The sequence below is a fragment of the Mytilus trossulus genome, chromosome 2 (genome assembly GCF_036588685.1).
Source record: "Mytilus trossulus isolate FHL-02 chromosome 2, PNRI_Mtr1.1.1.hap1, whole genome shotgun sequence".
Taxonomy (NCBI): domain Eukaryota; kingdom Metazoa; phylum Mollusca; class Bivalvia; order Mytilida; family Mytilidae; genus Mytilus; species Mytilus trossulus.
Genome location: NC_086374.1, coordinates 77,330,418 through 77,348,575, shown reverse-complemented (window position 1 = coordinate 77,348,575; position 18,158 = coordinate 77,330,418). Strand labels below are relative to the sequence as shown.

Genomic DNA, 18,158 nt, shown 5'->3' with positions numbered 1-18,158 from the left:
CAAAAGGTCCAGGTGGGACAACTCATGGTTTGTCCTCACCATGGGTCCAAAGTTAGATTTAAAAAAATGCCTTACTCTAATTTTTAAAAGGGGGTAAAAAAGTACCTACGGTAATACTTTTTTATCCACTAGGTGGAAATGGTAGGTAATAGGCTAGGGTCCAATGGGCCAAAAGGTCCAGATGGGACAACTGATGGTTTGTCCTCACCATGGTTACAAAGTTAAATTTTTAAAAATGCCTTACCCCAATTTTCAAAAGGGTGTTAAAAATTACCTACGGTAATACTTTTTTAGCCACTAGGTGAACATGGTAGGTAATGGGCTAGGGTCCAATGGGCCAAAAGGTCCAGGTGGGACAACTCATAGTTTGTCTTCACCAAAGGTCCGAACTTAGGTCTTAAGGGTCAAACATGCCTACCCCAATTTTAAAAAGTCTGTCAAAAATTCCATACGGCAATACTTTTTTACCCACTAGTTGCAAATGATAGGTAGTGGTCTAAAGTCCAATGAGTCAAAATGTCCAGGTGGGACAACTCATGGTTTGTCCTCACCATGGGTCCAAAGTTAGATTTAAAAAAAATGCCTTACCCCAATTTTTAAAAGGGTGTACACATTCCCTACGACAATACTTTTTTAGCCACTAGGTGGAAATGGTAGGTAAAAGGCTAGGGTCTAATGGGCCGAAAGGTCCAGATGGGACAACTCATGGTTTGTCCTCACCATGGGTCCAAAGTTAGATTTAAAAAAAATGCCTTACCCCAATTTTTTAAAAGAGTTTTTAAAAATTCCCCATGGCAATGCTTTTTTAGCCACTAGGTGGAAATGGTAGGTTATGGGCAAGGGTCCAATGGGTCAAAAGGTCCAGGTGGGACAACTCATAGTTTGTCTTCACCATAGTTCCAAACTTAGGTCTTGAGGGTCAAACATGCCTACCCCAAATTTTCAAAAGACTGACAAAAATTGCCTACGGCAATACTTTTTTACCCACTAGTTGCAAATGATAGGTAGTGGTCTAAAGTCCAATGAGTCAAAAGGTCCAGGTGGGACAACTCATGGTTTGTCCTCACCATGGGTCCAAAGTTAGATTTTAAAAAAATGCCTTACCCCAATTTTTAAAAGGGTGTACACATTCCCTACGGCAATACTTTTTTAGCCACTAGGTGGAAATGGTAGGTAATAGGCTAGGGTCTAATGGGCCGAAAGGTCCAGATGGGACAACTCATGGTTTGTCCTTACCATGGTTCCAAAATTAAAATTTTAAACATGCCTTACCCCAATTTTCAAAAGGGTTTTTAAAAATTCCCTATGGCAAATCTTTTTTAGCCACTAGGTGAAAATGTTAGGCAATGGGCTAGGGTCCAATGGGCCAAAAGGTCAAGGTGGAAAAACTCATAGTTTGTCTTCACCATAGGTCCGAACTTAGGTCTTAAGGGTCAAACATGCCTACCCCAAATTTTCAAAAGTCTGTCAAATTCCCTACGGCAATACTTTTTTTACCCACTAGGTGCAAATGATTGGTAATCATGGTCAAAGGTTCAATGATTCGAAAGGTCCAGGTGGGACAACTCATGGTTTATCCTCACCATGGGTCCAAAGTTAGATTTAAAAAAATGCCTTACCCCAATTTTTAAAAGGGTATAAAAAATTCCCTACGGCAATACTTTATTACCCACTAGGTGCAAATGATAGGTAGTGGTCTAAGGTCCAATGGGTCCAATGGGTCCAAAGGTCCAGTTGGGACAACACATGGTTTGTCCTCACCATGGTTCCAAAGTTATTATTTTTTTAAATGCCTTACCCCAATTTTCAAAAGGGTGTGAAAAATTCCCTACGCGAATATTTTTTTTAGCCACTAGGTGAAAATGGTAAGTAATGGGCTAGGGTCCAATGGGCCAAAAGGTCCAGGTGGGACAACTCATAGTTTGTCTTCACCAAAGGTCCGAACTTAGGTCTTAATGGTCAAACATGCCTACCCCCAATTTTCAAAAGTCTGTCAAAAATTCCAAAGGGCAATACTTTTTTTACCCACTTGATGCAAATGATAGGTAATGGTCTAAGGTCCAACGGGTCGAAAGGTCCAGGTTAGACAACACATGGTTTGTCCTCACCATGGGTCCAAAGTTAGATTTAAAAAAAAATGCCTTACCCCAATTTTTTAAAAGGGTTTTAAAAAATTCCCTACGGCAATACTTTATTACCCACTAGGTGCAAATGATAGGTAGTGGTCTAAGGTCTAATGGGTCAAAAGGTCCAGTTGGGACAACACATGGTTTGTCCTCACCATGGGTCCAAAGTTAGATTTAAAAAAATGCCTTACCCCAATTTTTAAAAGGGTGTAAAAAATTCCCTACGGCAATAAGTTTTTAGCCACTATGTGGAAATGGCAGGTAATAGGCTAGGGTCCAATGTGCATAAAGGTCCAGGTGGGACAACTCATAGTTTGTCTTCACCATAGGTCCGAACTTAGGTCTTAAGGGTCACACATGCCTACCCCTAATTTTCAAAAGTCTGTCAAAAATTCCCTACAGCAATAAGTTTTTACCCACTAAGTGCAAATGATAGGTAATGGGCTAGGGTCCAATGGGCAAAAAGGTCCAGGTGGGACAACTCATAGTTTGTCTTCACCATAGGTCCGAACTTAGGTCTTAAGGTTCAAACATGTCTACCCCAAATCATCAAAAGTCTGTCAAAACTTCCCTTCGGCAATACTTTTTTACCCACTAGGTGCAAATGATAGGTAATGGTCCAAGGTCCAATTGGTCGAAAGGTCCAGGTGGGACAACTCATGGTTTGTCCTCACCTTGGGTCCAAATTTAGATTTTAAAAAATGCCTTTCCCAAATTTTTAATAGGGTGTTCAAAATTCCCTACGGCAACACTTTTTTTAGCCACTGCTGGAAATGGTAGGTAATGGGCTAGGGTCTAATGGGCCAAAAGGTCCAGGTGGGTCAACTCATAGTTTGTCTTCACCATAGGTCCCAACTTAGGTCTTAAGGGTCAAAAATGCCTACCCCAAATTTTCAAAAGTCTTGTCAAAAATTTCCTACGGCAATACGTTTTTACCCACTAGGTGCAACTGATAGGTAATGGTCTAAGGTCCAATGGGTCGAAAGGTCCAGGTGGGACAACTCATGGTTTGTCCTCACCATGGGTCGAAAGGTCCAGGTGGGACAACTCATGGTTTGTCCTCACCATGGGTCCAAAGTTAGATTTAAAAAAAATGCCTTACCCAAATTTTTAAAAGGATGTAAAAAATTCCCTACGGCAATACTTTTTTTACCCACTAGGTTCAAAGGATAGGTTATGGTCTAAGGTCCAATGGGTTGAAAGGTCCAGGTGGGACAACTCATGGTTTGTCCTCACCATGGGTCCAAAGTTAGACTTTAAAAAATGCCTTACCCAAATTTTTAAACGGGAGTTTTTAATTCCCTACGGCAATACGTTTTTACCCACTAGGTGCAACTGACAGGTAATTGTCTAAGGTCCAATGGGTTGAATGGTCCAGGTGGGACAACTCATGGTTTGTCCTCACCATTGGTCCAAAGTTAGATTTTTTAAAAAAATGCCTTACCCCATTTTTTAAAAGGGTGTAAAAAATTCCCTACGGCAATACTTTTTTACCCACTAGGTGCAAATGATAGGTAATAGTCTAAGGTCTAATGAGTTGAAAGGTCCATGTGGGACAATTCATGGTTTGTCCTCACCATTGGTCCAAAGTTAGATTTAAAAAAAAAATGCCTTACCCCAATTTTTAAAAGGGTGTAAAAAATTCCCTACAGCAAAACATGTTTAACCACTAGGTGAAAATGGTAGGTAATAGGTTAGGGTCCAATGGGCCAAAAGGTCCAGGTTGGACATTTCATAGTTTGTCTTCACCATAGGTCTGAACTTAGGTCTTAAGGGTAAAAAATGCCTTACCCCAATTTTTAAAAGGGTGTAAAAAATTCCCTACGGCAATAAGTTTTAAGCCACTAGGTGGAAATGGCAGGTAATAGGCTAGGGTCCGATGGGCTAAAAGGTCCAGGTGGGACAACTCATAGTTTGTCTTCACCATAGGTCCGAACTTAGGTCTTAAGGGTCACACATGCCTACCCCTAATTTTCAAAAGTCTGTCAAAAATTCCCTACAGCAATATTTTTTAACCACTAGGTGCAAATGATAGGTAATGGGCTAGGGTCCAATGGGCAAAAAGGTCCAGGTGGGACAACTCATAGTTTGTCCTCACCATAGGTCCGAACTTAGGTCTTAAGGTTCAAACATGCCTACCCCAAATTATCAAAAGTCTGTCAAAAATTCCCTTCGGCAATACTTTTTTACCCACTAGGTGCAAAAGATAGGTAATGGTCTAAGGTCCAATTGGTCGAAAGGTCCAGGTGGGACAACTCATGGTTTGTCCTCAACATGGGTCCAAATTTAGATTTAAAAAAATGCCTTACCCAAATTTTTAAGAGGGTTTTCAAAATTCCCTACGGCAAGACTTTTTTAGCCACTGGGTGGAAATGGTAGGTAATGGGCTAGGGTCCAATGGGCAAAAAGGTCCAGGTGGGTCAACTCATAGTTTGTCTTCACCATAGGTCCGAACTTAGGTCTAAAGGGTCAAACATGTCTACCCCAAATTTTCAAAAAAGTCTTGTCAAAAATTTCCTACGGCAATACTTGTTTACCCACTAGGTGCAACTGATAGGTAATGGTCTAAGGTCCATTGGGTCGAAAGGTCCAGGTGGGACAACTCATAGTTTGTCCTCACCATGGGTCCAAAGTTAGATTAAAAAAAAATGCCTTACCCCAATTTTTAAAAGGGTGTAAACATTCCCTACGGCAATACTTTTTTAGCCACTAGGTGGAAATGGTAGGTAATAGGCTAGGGTCTAATGGGCCGAAAGGTCCAGGTGGGACAACTCATGGTTTGTCCTCACCATTGGTCCAAAGTTAGATTTAAAAAAAAATGCCTTACCCCATTTTTTAAAAGGGTGTAAAAAATTCCCTACGGCAATACTTTTTTACCCACTAGGTGCAAATGATAGGTAATGGTCTAAGGTCCAATGAGTTGAAAGGTCCAGGTGGGACAATTCATGGTTTGTCCTCACCATGGGTCCAAAGTTAGATTTAAAAAAAATGCCTTACCCCAATTTTTAAAAGGGTGTAAAAAATTCCCTACGGCAAAACATGTTTAACCACTAGGTGCAAATGATAGGGTATGGTCTAAGGTCCAAAGTGTCAAAAGGTCCAGGTGGGACAACTCATGGTTTTTCCTCACCATGGGTCCAAAGTTAGATTTAAAAAAATTTGTAAGGGTTCCGCGGAACCCAGTGTCTGGCTTACTTTTGCTGAAAATCACAGGCTCAACAAAAATAAGGAAAAAAATCAATGAACATTTTTCTATCGATACCATCTGTTGATTGTAAGAAGCTTCTGTCCAAGTTTTGGTAAAAATCCAGGATAGTTTATGAATCTTATAAATGTTTAAAAACTTTAACTGCAGACTGTATGTAATGTTAACTGGAAGAAAAACTAAGTCCATTTATAAGAAAAATACAGATTCATAGGTACAAAACATTAACAAAATTTCCTTCTAAATACTTACCATTTTTGCCTGGTTTTCTTTTGTGATATTTGTGTAGTAATTCCAAGCAATTGTAACAGCTTCGTTGTTGGCGTTTGCCGCGTGTGTATTGTAGCTTTTCAGAAAATTTCTCATATCAGTCACATTCGTCATAAGAACACATTGGCATATTTTAATGATGGATAAGAAAAACGCCAATCGGAATTGACTCATCCTGAAAGAAGTCTTAATATCTGTTTATGTTGTAAGGTCTTTAAAAAGTTATTCCCCTCGAGCAGTACTGAAAAAGAGAACAGTAACATTGTGATTATCATATCCTACTCCTACGTACACATAAAATATAAAATTAAGAATTATATATTTTTCTTTGATTCTTGTCAGATTTATAAATACTCTTCCAGCAGTGTTTTTTCCTTATATTCAACATAATATTTGCTTGATATCATCTTTTCATTGCCATTGGTATAAATTAACTTCAAATTTCTTGTTCTGTGATTTAAAAAGATGTCACAAATAAAACTTTCTGTGTGCAAAACAGTAAAACAAAAAAAAAAAAAGCCTAACGATGTTTCAAATAATCAGAGAAAAAGATTAAATCATTCGTATTAATGTGAAGCGACATTTACACTCTCGCGAAAGTGAAATATTCAAAATTAAAAACCAATTGTTCAGAGAACAATTGAAGGTCTTTTCACTAAAAACAATGTGTTTTAATATGAAAGTTGTAAAATTAAGTTTAAAAAGTCATTTCAATCGTTGGATGATAGCTTATTTTTCGCTGATTCCAAAAATATATGTTTTCTTTACTCTTTGATTAAATAAGGGAGATGATTTGTTACTTCGGGTTTGAAAAATGTGACTTCCGATAATATTTAAATATAAACTTGACACTGATGTCAAAAATATCTGCTTCTATATACTTTGAGTTGAACAAAGTACTAAAAATAGCTACTTCCGGTTTACACAAGGTCACTTCCGGTTGTTTTTTCCAAGGTTAAATGGTTTGATACCTTTTGCCAGAAGTCTCATGGCTTTATCATGTATACTTGTGAGGTAAAAGCAAAGGTCAAAATCTAGAACGTCAAATTAAGCTATGACCTTGAGATCAATTTCAAGGTCATAAACCAAGGACCTCAAATCAAAAGACCAGAGGTCTTAATCATATTTGGTTAATCAGTTATATCACCATACGCGTATTTTTAAATACAAGAGAGAAAACTCACATTTACGTTCAACGTACCCTTGCAATCAAAATTTCTGTGTTAAGACATGTTCAATTTCGAACAAATAATTTTTTAATATCTTATACGGTTTCTGGAAATGAGTGGAAATAAGCCAAATTCAAAAACGAGAATATGAACTTGACCTAATTTTCATTTTCATTTTTTTGGACCAAGGACCTCAAATCAAAAGATCCTAGGTCTCTATCGCTTATGGTTCACAAGATAGAAATGCATATCACTTATATCAAATGCAAAAGGGGAAATATCTCTCATATGAAGCGTTCATATCGCTTCGGTCAAAATAGGACAAATCATGCGAAGGATATAACGAGCAATTTTGTAAAATAAATTTGTCGTAATCTTTTACGGTTGCGAAGGAGTCGTGGACACAAGTAAAATAGTGTTTGGGGAGATGACTCCTACAAAGAAAAGTATTCGGTTATGCAGGGTAAATTTCAAGAGCGCATAAACTGTTCGATATCATATACCAAATATCTAAGCGACATATTGCGAAACAAATATTTATCGCAAGAACAAAATCAGAAGAAAAACAATAGGTCTTTCCACAGAAAAGTGGAAAGACCTAATAAATTATAACTCGAGATGAGAGGTATTCACTTTCGATACAGGTGATATCATCATTGTGAATTTAAAAGTGTTTTTGTTTATCAAATATTACCGAATGTTTTTTCATTAAAAGTATGAGATGTAGATGTTCTTCAACACGACGTTACACCACCACGACGTCAAAGAGAGTTTTCTGAAACTTTTGACGTACATTTATTCAATTTTCAAGTTTCAGTTGCTTTTTTTATGTAGTTGATTTTAAATTTGTATCTATTAACTTTGTGATGTCTATTTACCATAAATTTATTTACCTCAAGTTGTGGAAATCGATTAAATAATTTTTACCCTTAATTCACCTTAAAATGTTACACTTATTGTCGTAAGTAATGAACTAGAAGGAAGGACAAATAGGACAGAAGTATACGGTTTTCAATACATGAATATTACAAAACTTTAATCGCAGGCTGCTAAAATTGCATGGTGCATTCCATCTGCCATTGTAAATTTTTCATGTCCTGATTCAACTCTAATACAAATATATCCGACACTCTGCAAGCATAGATGCAAGTTAGTAAAAAATATTTACCCTTGATTAATTTGAATTGAATTGTATTAAAAATTTGCTTGACACAAAACTTGTCGAAATACAACCGTTAAATAAAATGATTATTATAACCCGATCTTGAAAATTATTTTCCTAGTCATTTGAAGTTGCTTGCTTTTAAAATGTACCAATCTTCTTCTGGATCGTCCGTATATAATACGGGGTTGCATTAATTCAATGAAACTGTTTTTGTCGCTGTTTCCAATAAGTCTTCCAGTTACCTCCGTTTCATGCACAACATGCACCGTCTTTTTTTTTTTCAACAAACAGCATTTTTTTTGAAATTTTACCACGCGATTCGTTCTAATAGGTATCAAGATTATACAATGGAACAAATTTTGCACATGTAACGGCGCAAAAAAAAAAAAGCGTTTGTTTGGATTTTCCGACGATTTTTTACGTTTGGACAAAATGGCTACCGTTTTGTAATGTTTCGTAGCATTTTATTCCTGTAAGACACAAACATGCAGTTAATATAAAAAGAATCTAGACCTTATGTTCTTTTCGTGTATCTAACTTTTGTTTTGTTAAATTATGAATTACGTATTGAAATATCAGGTAAAAAACCCGCATTAATTGCTTGGACAAATGAAATATCAACATGGACAAAATGACTACCGTTTGAAAAACGACTCTGTAGAGATGGTTTTATAGAATCTACAACTTTTGAACTCACGAACAATGAGACAAATGTTTGTTCTTTCGGTAGATGTTATAATTATCTCACATTTTTTAGACATTTAGTCTGCTTATAAAACTGCCTTTCAGCCGTTAAGTCAACGAAAAACATCCGATGATTGGACATTTTTCTTATTCCAGCTTAATCTGCAGCCACCGAGTCAAACACAATTCGACAAAAGAACGGCTTAAATTTAACCAAGAACTGACACACTTCGTTGCTTCTGTCAAGTTACGGGACGATCAGATAATAAGAAATAGGATCACTATACATAAGAGATAAAACAGTTGTTAAAAAATGTAACGTTGGAAATCCGTTTTTATAATATAGCTTTGTTGTTTTAATCCTCAAATATACTAGATATTAGACCTTTTCAGTATCTCTCGACACCTACAGTTGAGAACGACTACGACAGGTAAAATGTGAGGGGTCGTCTCAAAAATAAAAAAAGGGAGATCATTATTGATTTTATTGCTTTCATTGACAATGATACAACTTTCCTACAGAGTCCAAATGACATAGATTTTTTAATTTATCTAAGTCACATTTCATGTTTTAAGGCAGCAACCATTTGATTTTCTGGGAGGGGGTCTATGATTTCTTTTTCTGTGCAAACTTTTTTTTTCGCCTTTGGCGAAGAACAATCAATTTTTTTAGCGACAAATTGGAGTTAATTAGTATGTCGTTCATTATCACTGAACTAGTATATATGTTTGTTTAGGGGCTAGCTGGAGGACACCCCCGGGTGCGGGAATTTCTCGCTGAATTGAAGACCAGTAACTGTTGTTGACCTTTTGCTGTTGTCTGCTCTATGGTCGGGTTGTTGTCTATTTGGCACATTTCTCTTTTTTATTCTATAACCAAAACTATTTACCGGAATTGAACATCAAAACAAAATATAGCAATGGCAGTGTATAAAAAAAATCAACACAATTTTATCAACTTCTTGTAAGAAACCAAAAGGTCATTTTCGGGAACGGGGGATGGACACTACGACGAAGGGACGAGGTATGTTGTTTTCTTGTCCAAAATGAGTTAGAAATGTTAAACAAACTCTATAGTATAAACCAGCAACTTAAAATATAAATTTAATTCCATACGCAACTATGTACCAAAAATATGCACTTCTTAAATGTTGTAACCTCGAACCGAGAAGTCAATTATATATTTTTTTTCAAAATTCATCAAGGAAAACATCAACTCTCACAAGATATCTTGAAGCGGGGAAGTCCGTCGATGAAAAATAGATGTGATTTTTTCCTTCCACTTTAACAATCATTATGTGATTTTCGCTCCAGAAAATTAAATATGTACATCAACTAAGGTGAAGATCGGTGAAAAAACACCAAGTTGGACGGACGGACGGACAGTCTTGAAAGTAATTATTTTTTACAAATTTTGAAAAAAATTATAAAACCTATTACACCAACAAATTGATCGTAACTAGCATACGGCAAATATTTGGTGAAGACTCACATAATCATTAAATTGAAGTGATGCATAATGATTGCAGTATATTTTTGTTGATCAATTCAACATGAAATTTCTTCTAAATACATACAACATAAGAAGATCATATGATAGAGATATATGTTTATTTATTTATTTATTTGGTTAATATATATTCTGAAGCTATATATAGTTAACTCAGTATATAACCGCCAATCCAATATGTTACGCAATGAGAATCGGGATGTTTTTTTGTCTTTGAGACGACCCATCCATTTTACCTGTAATGTAGGTGTCATTAGTCGGTGTCGAGAGATATTGAAAAGGTTTATTACTAAGCATATGACAAAGAGCTATAACACATAAAGGAAAACATATACTGAATTAGTTTTTATGGTGGTTAGTGTTTGTTAACATTTTATTTTGTTTTGCGGAGGAAATTTCGAAGATTCTGTTTTAAATCATAGGGGTTGTAGGAACAGCGTGCGTGACGTTTATATTAATATGAGGCAGGCATAACCTGTAAATGGGGACGAAGTCTGTATTTATTATTTTTTTGTAACTTTTAAAAATATTTGTTAAAAAAAAAGAAACAGAAATACCGTAACGTTTCCGATTTTGGTTCTGTTGTTAGGGAGTTAAGTTGTGACGTTATTTAAGTTATGACGTCATGTACAATGTCAACAAAGAAACGTTATCATCAGGTTACACTTTTTCATATCAAGGAATTATTAAAAATGAAATTGGTATTGCGTTCCTTCCTATTTTATACTAGACTGATAAATATATATTTTACTCAAAGTTTCATACAAACGAGACCGGAAAAAGGAAGTACATTATAGATTTCTGCGCAGATCCGGGAATTCTAAACATGACATCAAAAAAAGTGAACGATTTTGAGTTCATTAGTACAACGAAAATTTCGGGAAAATGTTTCCGACTTTTTTTTTTATTATTTTTTTTTTATTGATTTTTCTTCTGTTATTGGGGACTTCGTCCCCATAATATGAGGCAGGCATAACCTGTGAATGGGGACGGAGTCTGTATGTATTATTTTTTTTAATTCAATCATGTTGATAAAAGAAACCGAAATACCGTACGTAACGTTCCCTATTTTGGTTCTGTTGTTAGGGAATATGTGACGTTCTTTAAGTTATGACGTCATATTCGATATAAACAAAAGAAACGCTTTCATCAGGTAACGTTTTTATCATATCAAACAATTATTATGGGGACGAAATAACAATTATAATGGGGACGAAATAACGGTAGAAAAATAAAAACAAAAAAACGTGAAAATTTCCCGAATTTTTCATTCAACTAATGAACTCAAAATCGTTAACTTTTTTTTTCAGATCTACTTCCTGTCCCGGTTTTCCCCGCATTTGCGCAGATATCTGTCTTGTTTGCATGAGACTTTGAAAAAAAATTATAAATTCATCAGTCTAGTAAAATATAAGATTGGATCTCAATACAAATTCGATTTTAATAATTGTTTGATATGAAAAAAACCTGACGAAAGCGTTTCTTTTGTTTACATCCAATTTGACGTCATAATGGTTTACTTTTTAAATTGTTATTTGGATGGAGAGTTGTCTCATTGGCACTCACACCACATCTTCCTATATCTATTAAAGAACGTCACAGCTAATTCCCTAACAGAACCAAAATCGGGAACGTTACGTACGGTATTTCGGTTTCTTTTATCAACATGATTGAATTAAAAAAAAATAATACATAAAGACTTCGTCCCAATTTCACAGGTTATGCCTGCCTCATATTAAAATTGAACTTGTATTGAGATCCAATCTTATATTTTACTAGACTGATAAATAAAAAAAAATCAAAGTCTCATGCAAACAAGACAGATATCTGCGCAAATGCGAAGAAAACCGGAACAGGAAGTAGATCTGAAAATAAAGTTGTTTTTTTAGTTCATTAGTAGAATGAAAAAAATTGGGAAATTTTCCTGATTTTTTTTTTTTTTTTTTTTTTTTATTGATTTTTCTACCGTTATTGGGGACTTCGACCCCGTATTAGATGTTATTCAGGTCTCAGACAGGGTATATACTGTGACATTCCCGGCTTAGAGTTTATATAAGCCCTAAGCCGGGGATGTCACAGTATATACCCTTCCTGAGACCTGAATTACACATATATTACGGATTACCCCTGACTTCATGTTATTTTCCAGTGCAGGTTTTTGTTCGCATCACATATAAGTTGAAAACCCTAATATGTTCGGCATACGTGATGGATTTTATAATTTGCTGTGATCATAATTTTATGGTGTATGTAATTTTTCAATAATAACACTTTAAACATTAAATCTAAGTATTAAAAGTGTTAATTGCATGTTTTTGTATCAAAAAAGTATTATTGACTGAAGCACGTCATTATTTTCCCTCTGCGAGCCTCTGACAATCTGATAGCTCTTGACTACGTCACATAGTAACCGGTGTTATGATGACGTTTTTGAGGTTCCAATTGGGAATAAAAACGTCGAATATACCCCGGCAGTTTCCTGAATATACACTGACATCTCTGACTCTGTGTTGTTATCCAATCACAAACCTCGACACATTTGTAATCCGTAATATAATTCGTCATTCTGATTTTCTACACTGCAATCTCGCGTTATTCTGTTTCATATCGGTTGGGAATAAGCTTCTCTGTAATATTGGATAAAAAGGGACTTTATTCTTCAGTAATAAATTCCATCGGTCATTAACAGAACGAAACGGACCAGAAAACTGGTCTTTAACGGATTTTCACATGATAATGACCGATGGGGCGTGGTTTCCGCCTGTTAATGACCGCTGGGGGTGTGGTTTCTATCTGTTAATGACCGCTGGGGGCGTGGTTTCTATCTGTTAATGACCGCTGGGGCGTGGTTTCTTTATTAATGACCGGTTGATTCTCTGTTTAGAGAGATGCTCCATCAATAAAACAATTTCCTGTTTTCAATATCATATTTCTAAGAAAAAAATCACAAATATTTGAAGGTACTAAAAAAGATAATCAGCAACTTCAAACTGATTTCTTGTATAAGAAAAATCACTAAACAAACTGAACTCCGGGAAAATTTTTAAAAAGGAAAAATAATGGATAAAACGTGGTTTCAAAGCTAGCTAAACCTGTCACTTGTATGGCAGTGTCATCAAACTCCGTTATATTGACAACGATGTGTGAACAAAACAAAAAGTCATAATAGGTAAAAATGTCAAAAAAGGGATCAGCAGTCAACCTTGTGTTTAAAAATTCCTGTGCAGGATACCAAGTTTTGTTGTCAGGCGAAATAGATTGTGAATCCTTTTATGAGTGATAAACCATTTTTTGTATAAAAAACACTTCTGCACAAAGACATTCCTCTTTCTTTAGTGGTTGTGATGGGGTGTCCGCACTTGATCAAAACAATAGTATACCAATGAGACGACAAATGGTATAAAATGTGAATATGATAAATAATACTTTTGTTTCTGTATACCTAGTTTTCACTTCTTTTGATATAGATCTATGCTCAGCATATCTTGCATTTTGTTTTTCTTCTGTAATTTGCAGTAACTTTTAAGCATAAGTGTGCTTCAACCCAAGCAACATCAGAATATATGCCATACTTGTTTTGTGAAATAATGAAGTTCAACAGTTGAACAAAATATCAACGGAAACACTATTCACTTAAATCTAATACTAGTAGATCAGGGATGAAATCTGTTCACTTAATTTTTAAAGTAATATAAAAAACAAAAAAGCAAATGAAGATTTGTCTATATTTAATCTTCTTTTTTAGCTCACCTGGCCCAAAGGGCCACGTGAGCTTTTTCGATCACTTGGCGTCCGTCGTCGTCCGTCGTTAACTTTTACAAAAATCTTCTCCTCTGAAACTACTGGGCCAAATTTAACCAAACTTGGCCACAGTCATCTTTGGGGTATCTAGTTTAAAAAACTGAGTCCGGTGACCTGGCCATCCAACCAAAATGGCCGCCATGTCTAAAAATGGAACATAGTGGTAAAATGCAGTTTTTGGCTTATAACTCAAGAACCAAAGCATTTACATCAAATTATGCAAGGGGGTAAAATTGTTTAACAGTTCAAGATCTATCTGCCCTGAAATCTTGGAAGAATCGGACAACCTGTTGTTGGGATGCTGCCCCTGAATTGGTAATTTTAAAGAAATTTTGCTGTTTTTGGTTATAATCTTGAATATCATTATAGATAGAGATAAGCTGTAAACAGCAATAATGTTCAGCAAAGTAAGATTTACAAATAAGTCATCATCACCAAAATGGTCAGTTTACCCCTTTAGGATTTATTGCCCTTTATAGTCAATTGTTAACCATTTTTCGTCAATCTTAGTAATCTTTTACAAAACTCTTCTCCTCTGAAACTACTGAGCCAAATTAATCTAAACTTGGCCACAATCATCTTTGGGGTATCTACTTTAAAAAAAATGTGTCCTGTGACCCTGTCTGTCATTCAATCAAGATGGCCGCCACGGCTAAAAATAGAACATAGGGGTAAAATGCAGTTTTTAGGTAATAACTCAAAAACCAAAACTTTTAGAGCAAATTTGTGCTTTGAACAGTTTCGTATAAAAAAAACTAGGGGTTATTTCCCGACTAAAAATAGACATGGAGGGAAGTCCCTTTTTATCAACATAATTGGTGAAAAATGATCATGTTTTTTGTATTTGGTTGTAAAAATATGTTAATTAACTTCAATTAAAGCAGGTTGAATGATTAAAATAATTTAAAAAAATAAATTAAATATACATGTTTTAGAGGAGACAACACTGTAAATAGTCTGTTTTTTTGCCAGTGAAAACTTATTTGCAGCCACTGTAGCTCTTTTCGGAGCAGGCGAACATACCCTGAAGCATGAATTTTTTGAAAGACCAGGTAAAAATCTATGAAATTCATACAATTTTGATTATGAAAAATGTGCAGGTATCATGTCTTCAGGGGTGTACATTTTATTTTTATTTCATTATAAACTAGAGAACATTCTGATTCCAGTGATATCTAGTTTTATACAAGTATTTTTATTAATCAGTCCACCACGAAGGGTCACTTATGCATGGTTCCTCAAAATATGACGTCATAGAAAAAAACTGTTGATTGCACCCATAACTCAAAAACCATAATATTTAAAGCAAATTTGACATGGGATTTTGTCTTATCAGGTCAATATATATCTTCCCTGAAATTTTCAGATGAATCAGACAACCCGTTGTTGGGTTGCTGCCCCTAAATTGGTAATTTTAAGGAAATTTTGCTGTTTTTGGTTATTTTCTTGAATATTATTATAGATAGAGATAAACTGTAAACAGCAATAATGTTCAGCAAAGTAAGATTTACAAATAAGTTAACATGACCAAAATGGTCAATTGACCTCCTAAGGAGTTATTGTCCTTTATAGTAAATTTTTATCAATTTTCATAAATTTTGTAAATTTTTACTAACATTTTCCACTGAAACTACTGGGCCAAGTTCATTATAGATAGAGATAATTGTAAGCAGCAAGAATGTTCAGTAAAGTAAGATGTATAATCACATCACCATCACCAAAACACAATTTTGTCATGAATCCATCTGATTCCTTTGTTTAATATTCACATAGACCAGGGTAAGCAACACTGGCTCTTTAGAGCCTCTAGTCAATCAAAAAACGACTTTGAATTATTGATAATCCCTGAAATTATATTAGAGATTTTTAGAATAATTATTAAAATGTTCAGTGATTATGTAAAATCACTGGTCATTTTCAGTGATTATGTAAAATCACTGGTCATTTTCAGGTATTGTATATAATCACTAATGGTTTTAGTGATTCTACATAATCCCTGAACTATCAAGGATTTTACATAATCCCGATTATACAAAATCACTGTAACATATAATATATATATATAAACAAGTCTTAATTGAAAACAACGTTCAAACCTATGATTGGGTTGGATAAATACCGCAATTTTTATACGTGTGCATGTAAAGCAAATTTCGTTGTAGAGAGGTATAAATGCAACACAAACCCATTTTCCAAAAAGACCAAAAGAGCAAAAAAGTATATTTTATCAATTGCATTTGACTAACAGGTTGAACAAGTCAACTGATGTTCTTAAACCCTGCAGGCTGCCAGTAACTATTGACAAACAAATTGAACACAAAGATGTAACAAAATGGATCTTTACATTAATTAAATACCAAACAGAAAACACTAAACTTGAGGGAAAGATGAACCATAAACATGAGCAGTCGGAAACCAGGTTGAAATAGAACAAAAGAATCGAAGCTCTTTATTAGAAAAGGCGATAAATGTTTACTGTATTGTTTACTATAATGACAAAATTTTTAAAAGTTAATAAAAACGAACAAAATTGCAATTTTCTTCTCAATTACGAGGTGTTTTATTTTTAAAACACCATTTGCATAAGTTTTCAATTTATCTAGTTCATAGTTAAGCAGAAAAATGAGATATCAAGTCGACGACATGGGTATTTTTCAAGTTGGATGACAAAAATGCATAAACTCCGATTTTTTGGAAAAAATTACCACGGACGGCAAACATATCAATCTATTAGTTCAGAAATTTTCGTGTCTGCCCTTGCATTATGTGACTGAAGAAAAAAATCCAAAAAATTGGTAACAATTGTATCGAAAAGAGAAAATCGAGTACACCTTTTTATGTTAGGGCGTGTTTGAGTTGAGTATTGTGTCTTGATATCGTACAAAGTAAGAATATTTCATACATCGTCTCAATTCAGATTCTATTATTTTTATATATTAAAGCTACAGGTTGACGTTATAACACAAAAAAAATATAGGACTAAAAGATGAAATATATCGGTCAAGTGAAATACCTATCTAATGAGTCACAAAAACAGAGAAGGTGTGTTCGAATAGCTATTTTTTTTTCTGAAAGCACTTGACGACGGTCTTTCAAGTTGGATGATGAATCTTCGAAAAATTCTAATTTTTTGTGTGTGATAACAAGAGTTTATAGTCTTCATACATTAAAAAAATCTAGTCTGCCCTTCCATGAAATATTTAATTAATTTTTGTTTTAAATGTTTATGAATTTTCGAAAATTCCACCTGACAACCAATCAGACAATAGTTTTAAGTTGAATCAATGCAGACAAGAATATTAACTGATGCTCATTAGCTTGTTGATACATTTGTCTTTTAAAATACAACTGACATATAAGGATCCTAACGGTGCAATGTGGATAAATTTATCGGTTTCCAAAAGCAAAATTGGTAGCGCGTCATCCCTACAATGGCTTCCGTTTCTAAGATTGTGAAAATGAACTGGCGTAACGAGGAGATAATTTTGACGAAGTAGGATCCTGACTGTGAGGTGCTTAAATTTTGTTTACACCAGATTCGGATTTCGACAATTAATATTAGGGATCGAAAAAGTATTTGGAAGGCCATATAATTCACTTAAATTGTGATAGTGAGACATACATATAAATATATATATATATATATAAACGAGTCTAAATTGAAAACTACGTTCAAACCTATGATTGCGTTGGATAAAAACCGCAATTTTTATACGTGTGCATGACAAACAAATTTCGTTGTAGAAGGGTCTAAAAACAGCACAAACAACATTTTCCAAAAGACCAAAAAAGTGAAAAAGTATATTTAACCAAAACGCATTTGACTAACAGGTCGAACAACTGATGTTCTTTAACCCTGCTGACTGCCATTGGCGATTGCCAAATAAAATTGATCACAAGATGTAACAAAATGGATCTTAATATAAATTTAATACGTCACAGAATTTTTTTTTTGTTAGCTTGTGGCCACGATGTTGTGCCACAAACATTCGGTGTCAATATTTCTTTAGTACACCAGATCTAGATTTCGACAATATATGTCTCTTCAGTGATGTTAGGGATAGAAACGGTATTTGGAAGGCCATATAATTTACTCTCAATTTAAGATTGACTCTTGAATTTAAGAGTCAATATAGGATGGACGGATCATATAAACCGGAGGGAAAATATGATACATGCCCAAACAAAAAATATAAACGAGTCTAAATTGAAAACTACGTTCAAACCT

At 34.8% G+C, this 18,158-nt stretch overlaps 1 protein-coding gene across 2 annotated transcripts in view; it reads right to left on the bottom strand.

Annotated features, from left to right (window-relative positions):
* The window catches only part of LOC134708036 (angiotensin-converting enzyme-like), a 147,743-nt gene that overhangs the window by 62,688 nt on the left and 66,897 nt on the right, over positions 1-18,158 (bottom strand). For both annotated transcript variants that reach the window (XM_063568285.1, XM_063568284.1), the window contains exon 2: positions 5,584-5,842. In XM_063568285.1, coding sequence (XP_063424355.1) covers positions 5,584-5,775 — 192 coding nt within the window. In that variant the 5' untranslated portion in view covers positions 5,776-5,842. The remainder of the gene's footprint in view (positions 1-5,583; positions 5,843-18,158) is intronic.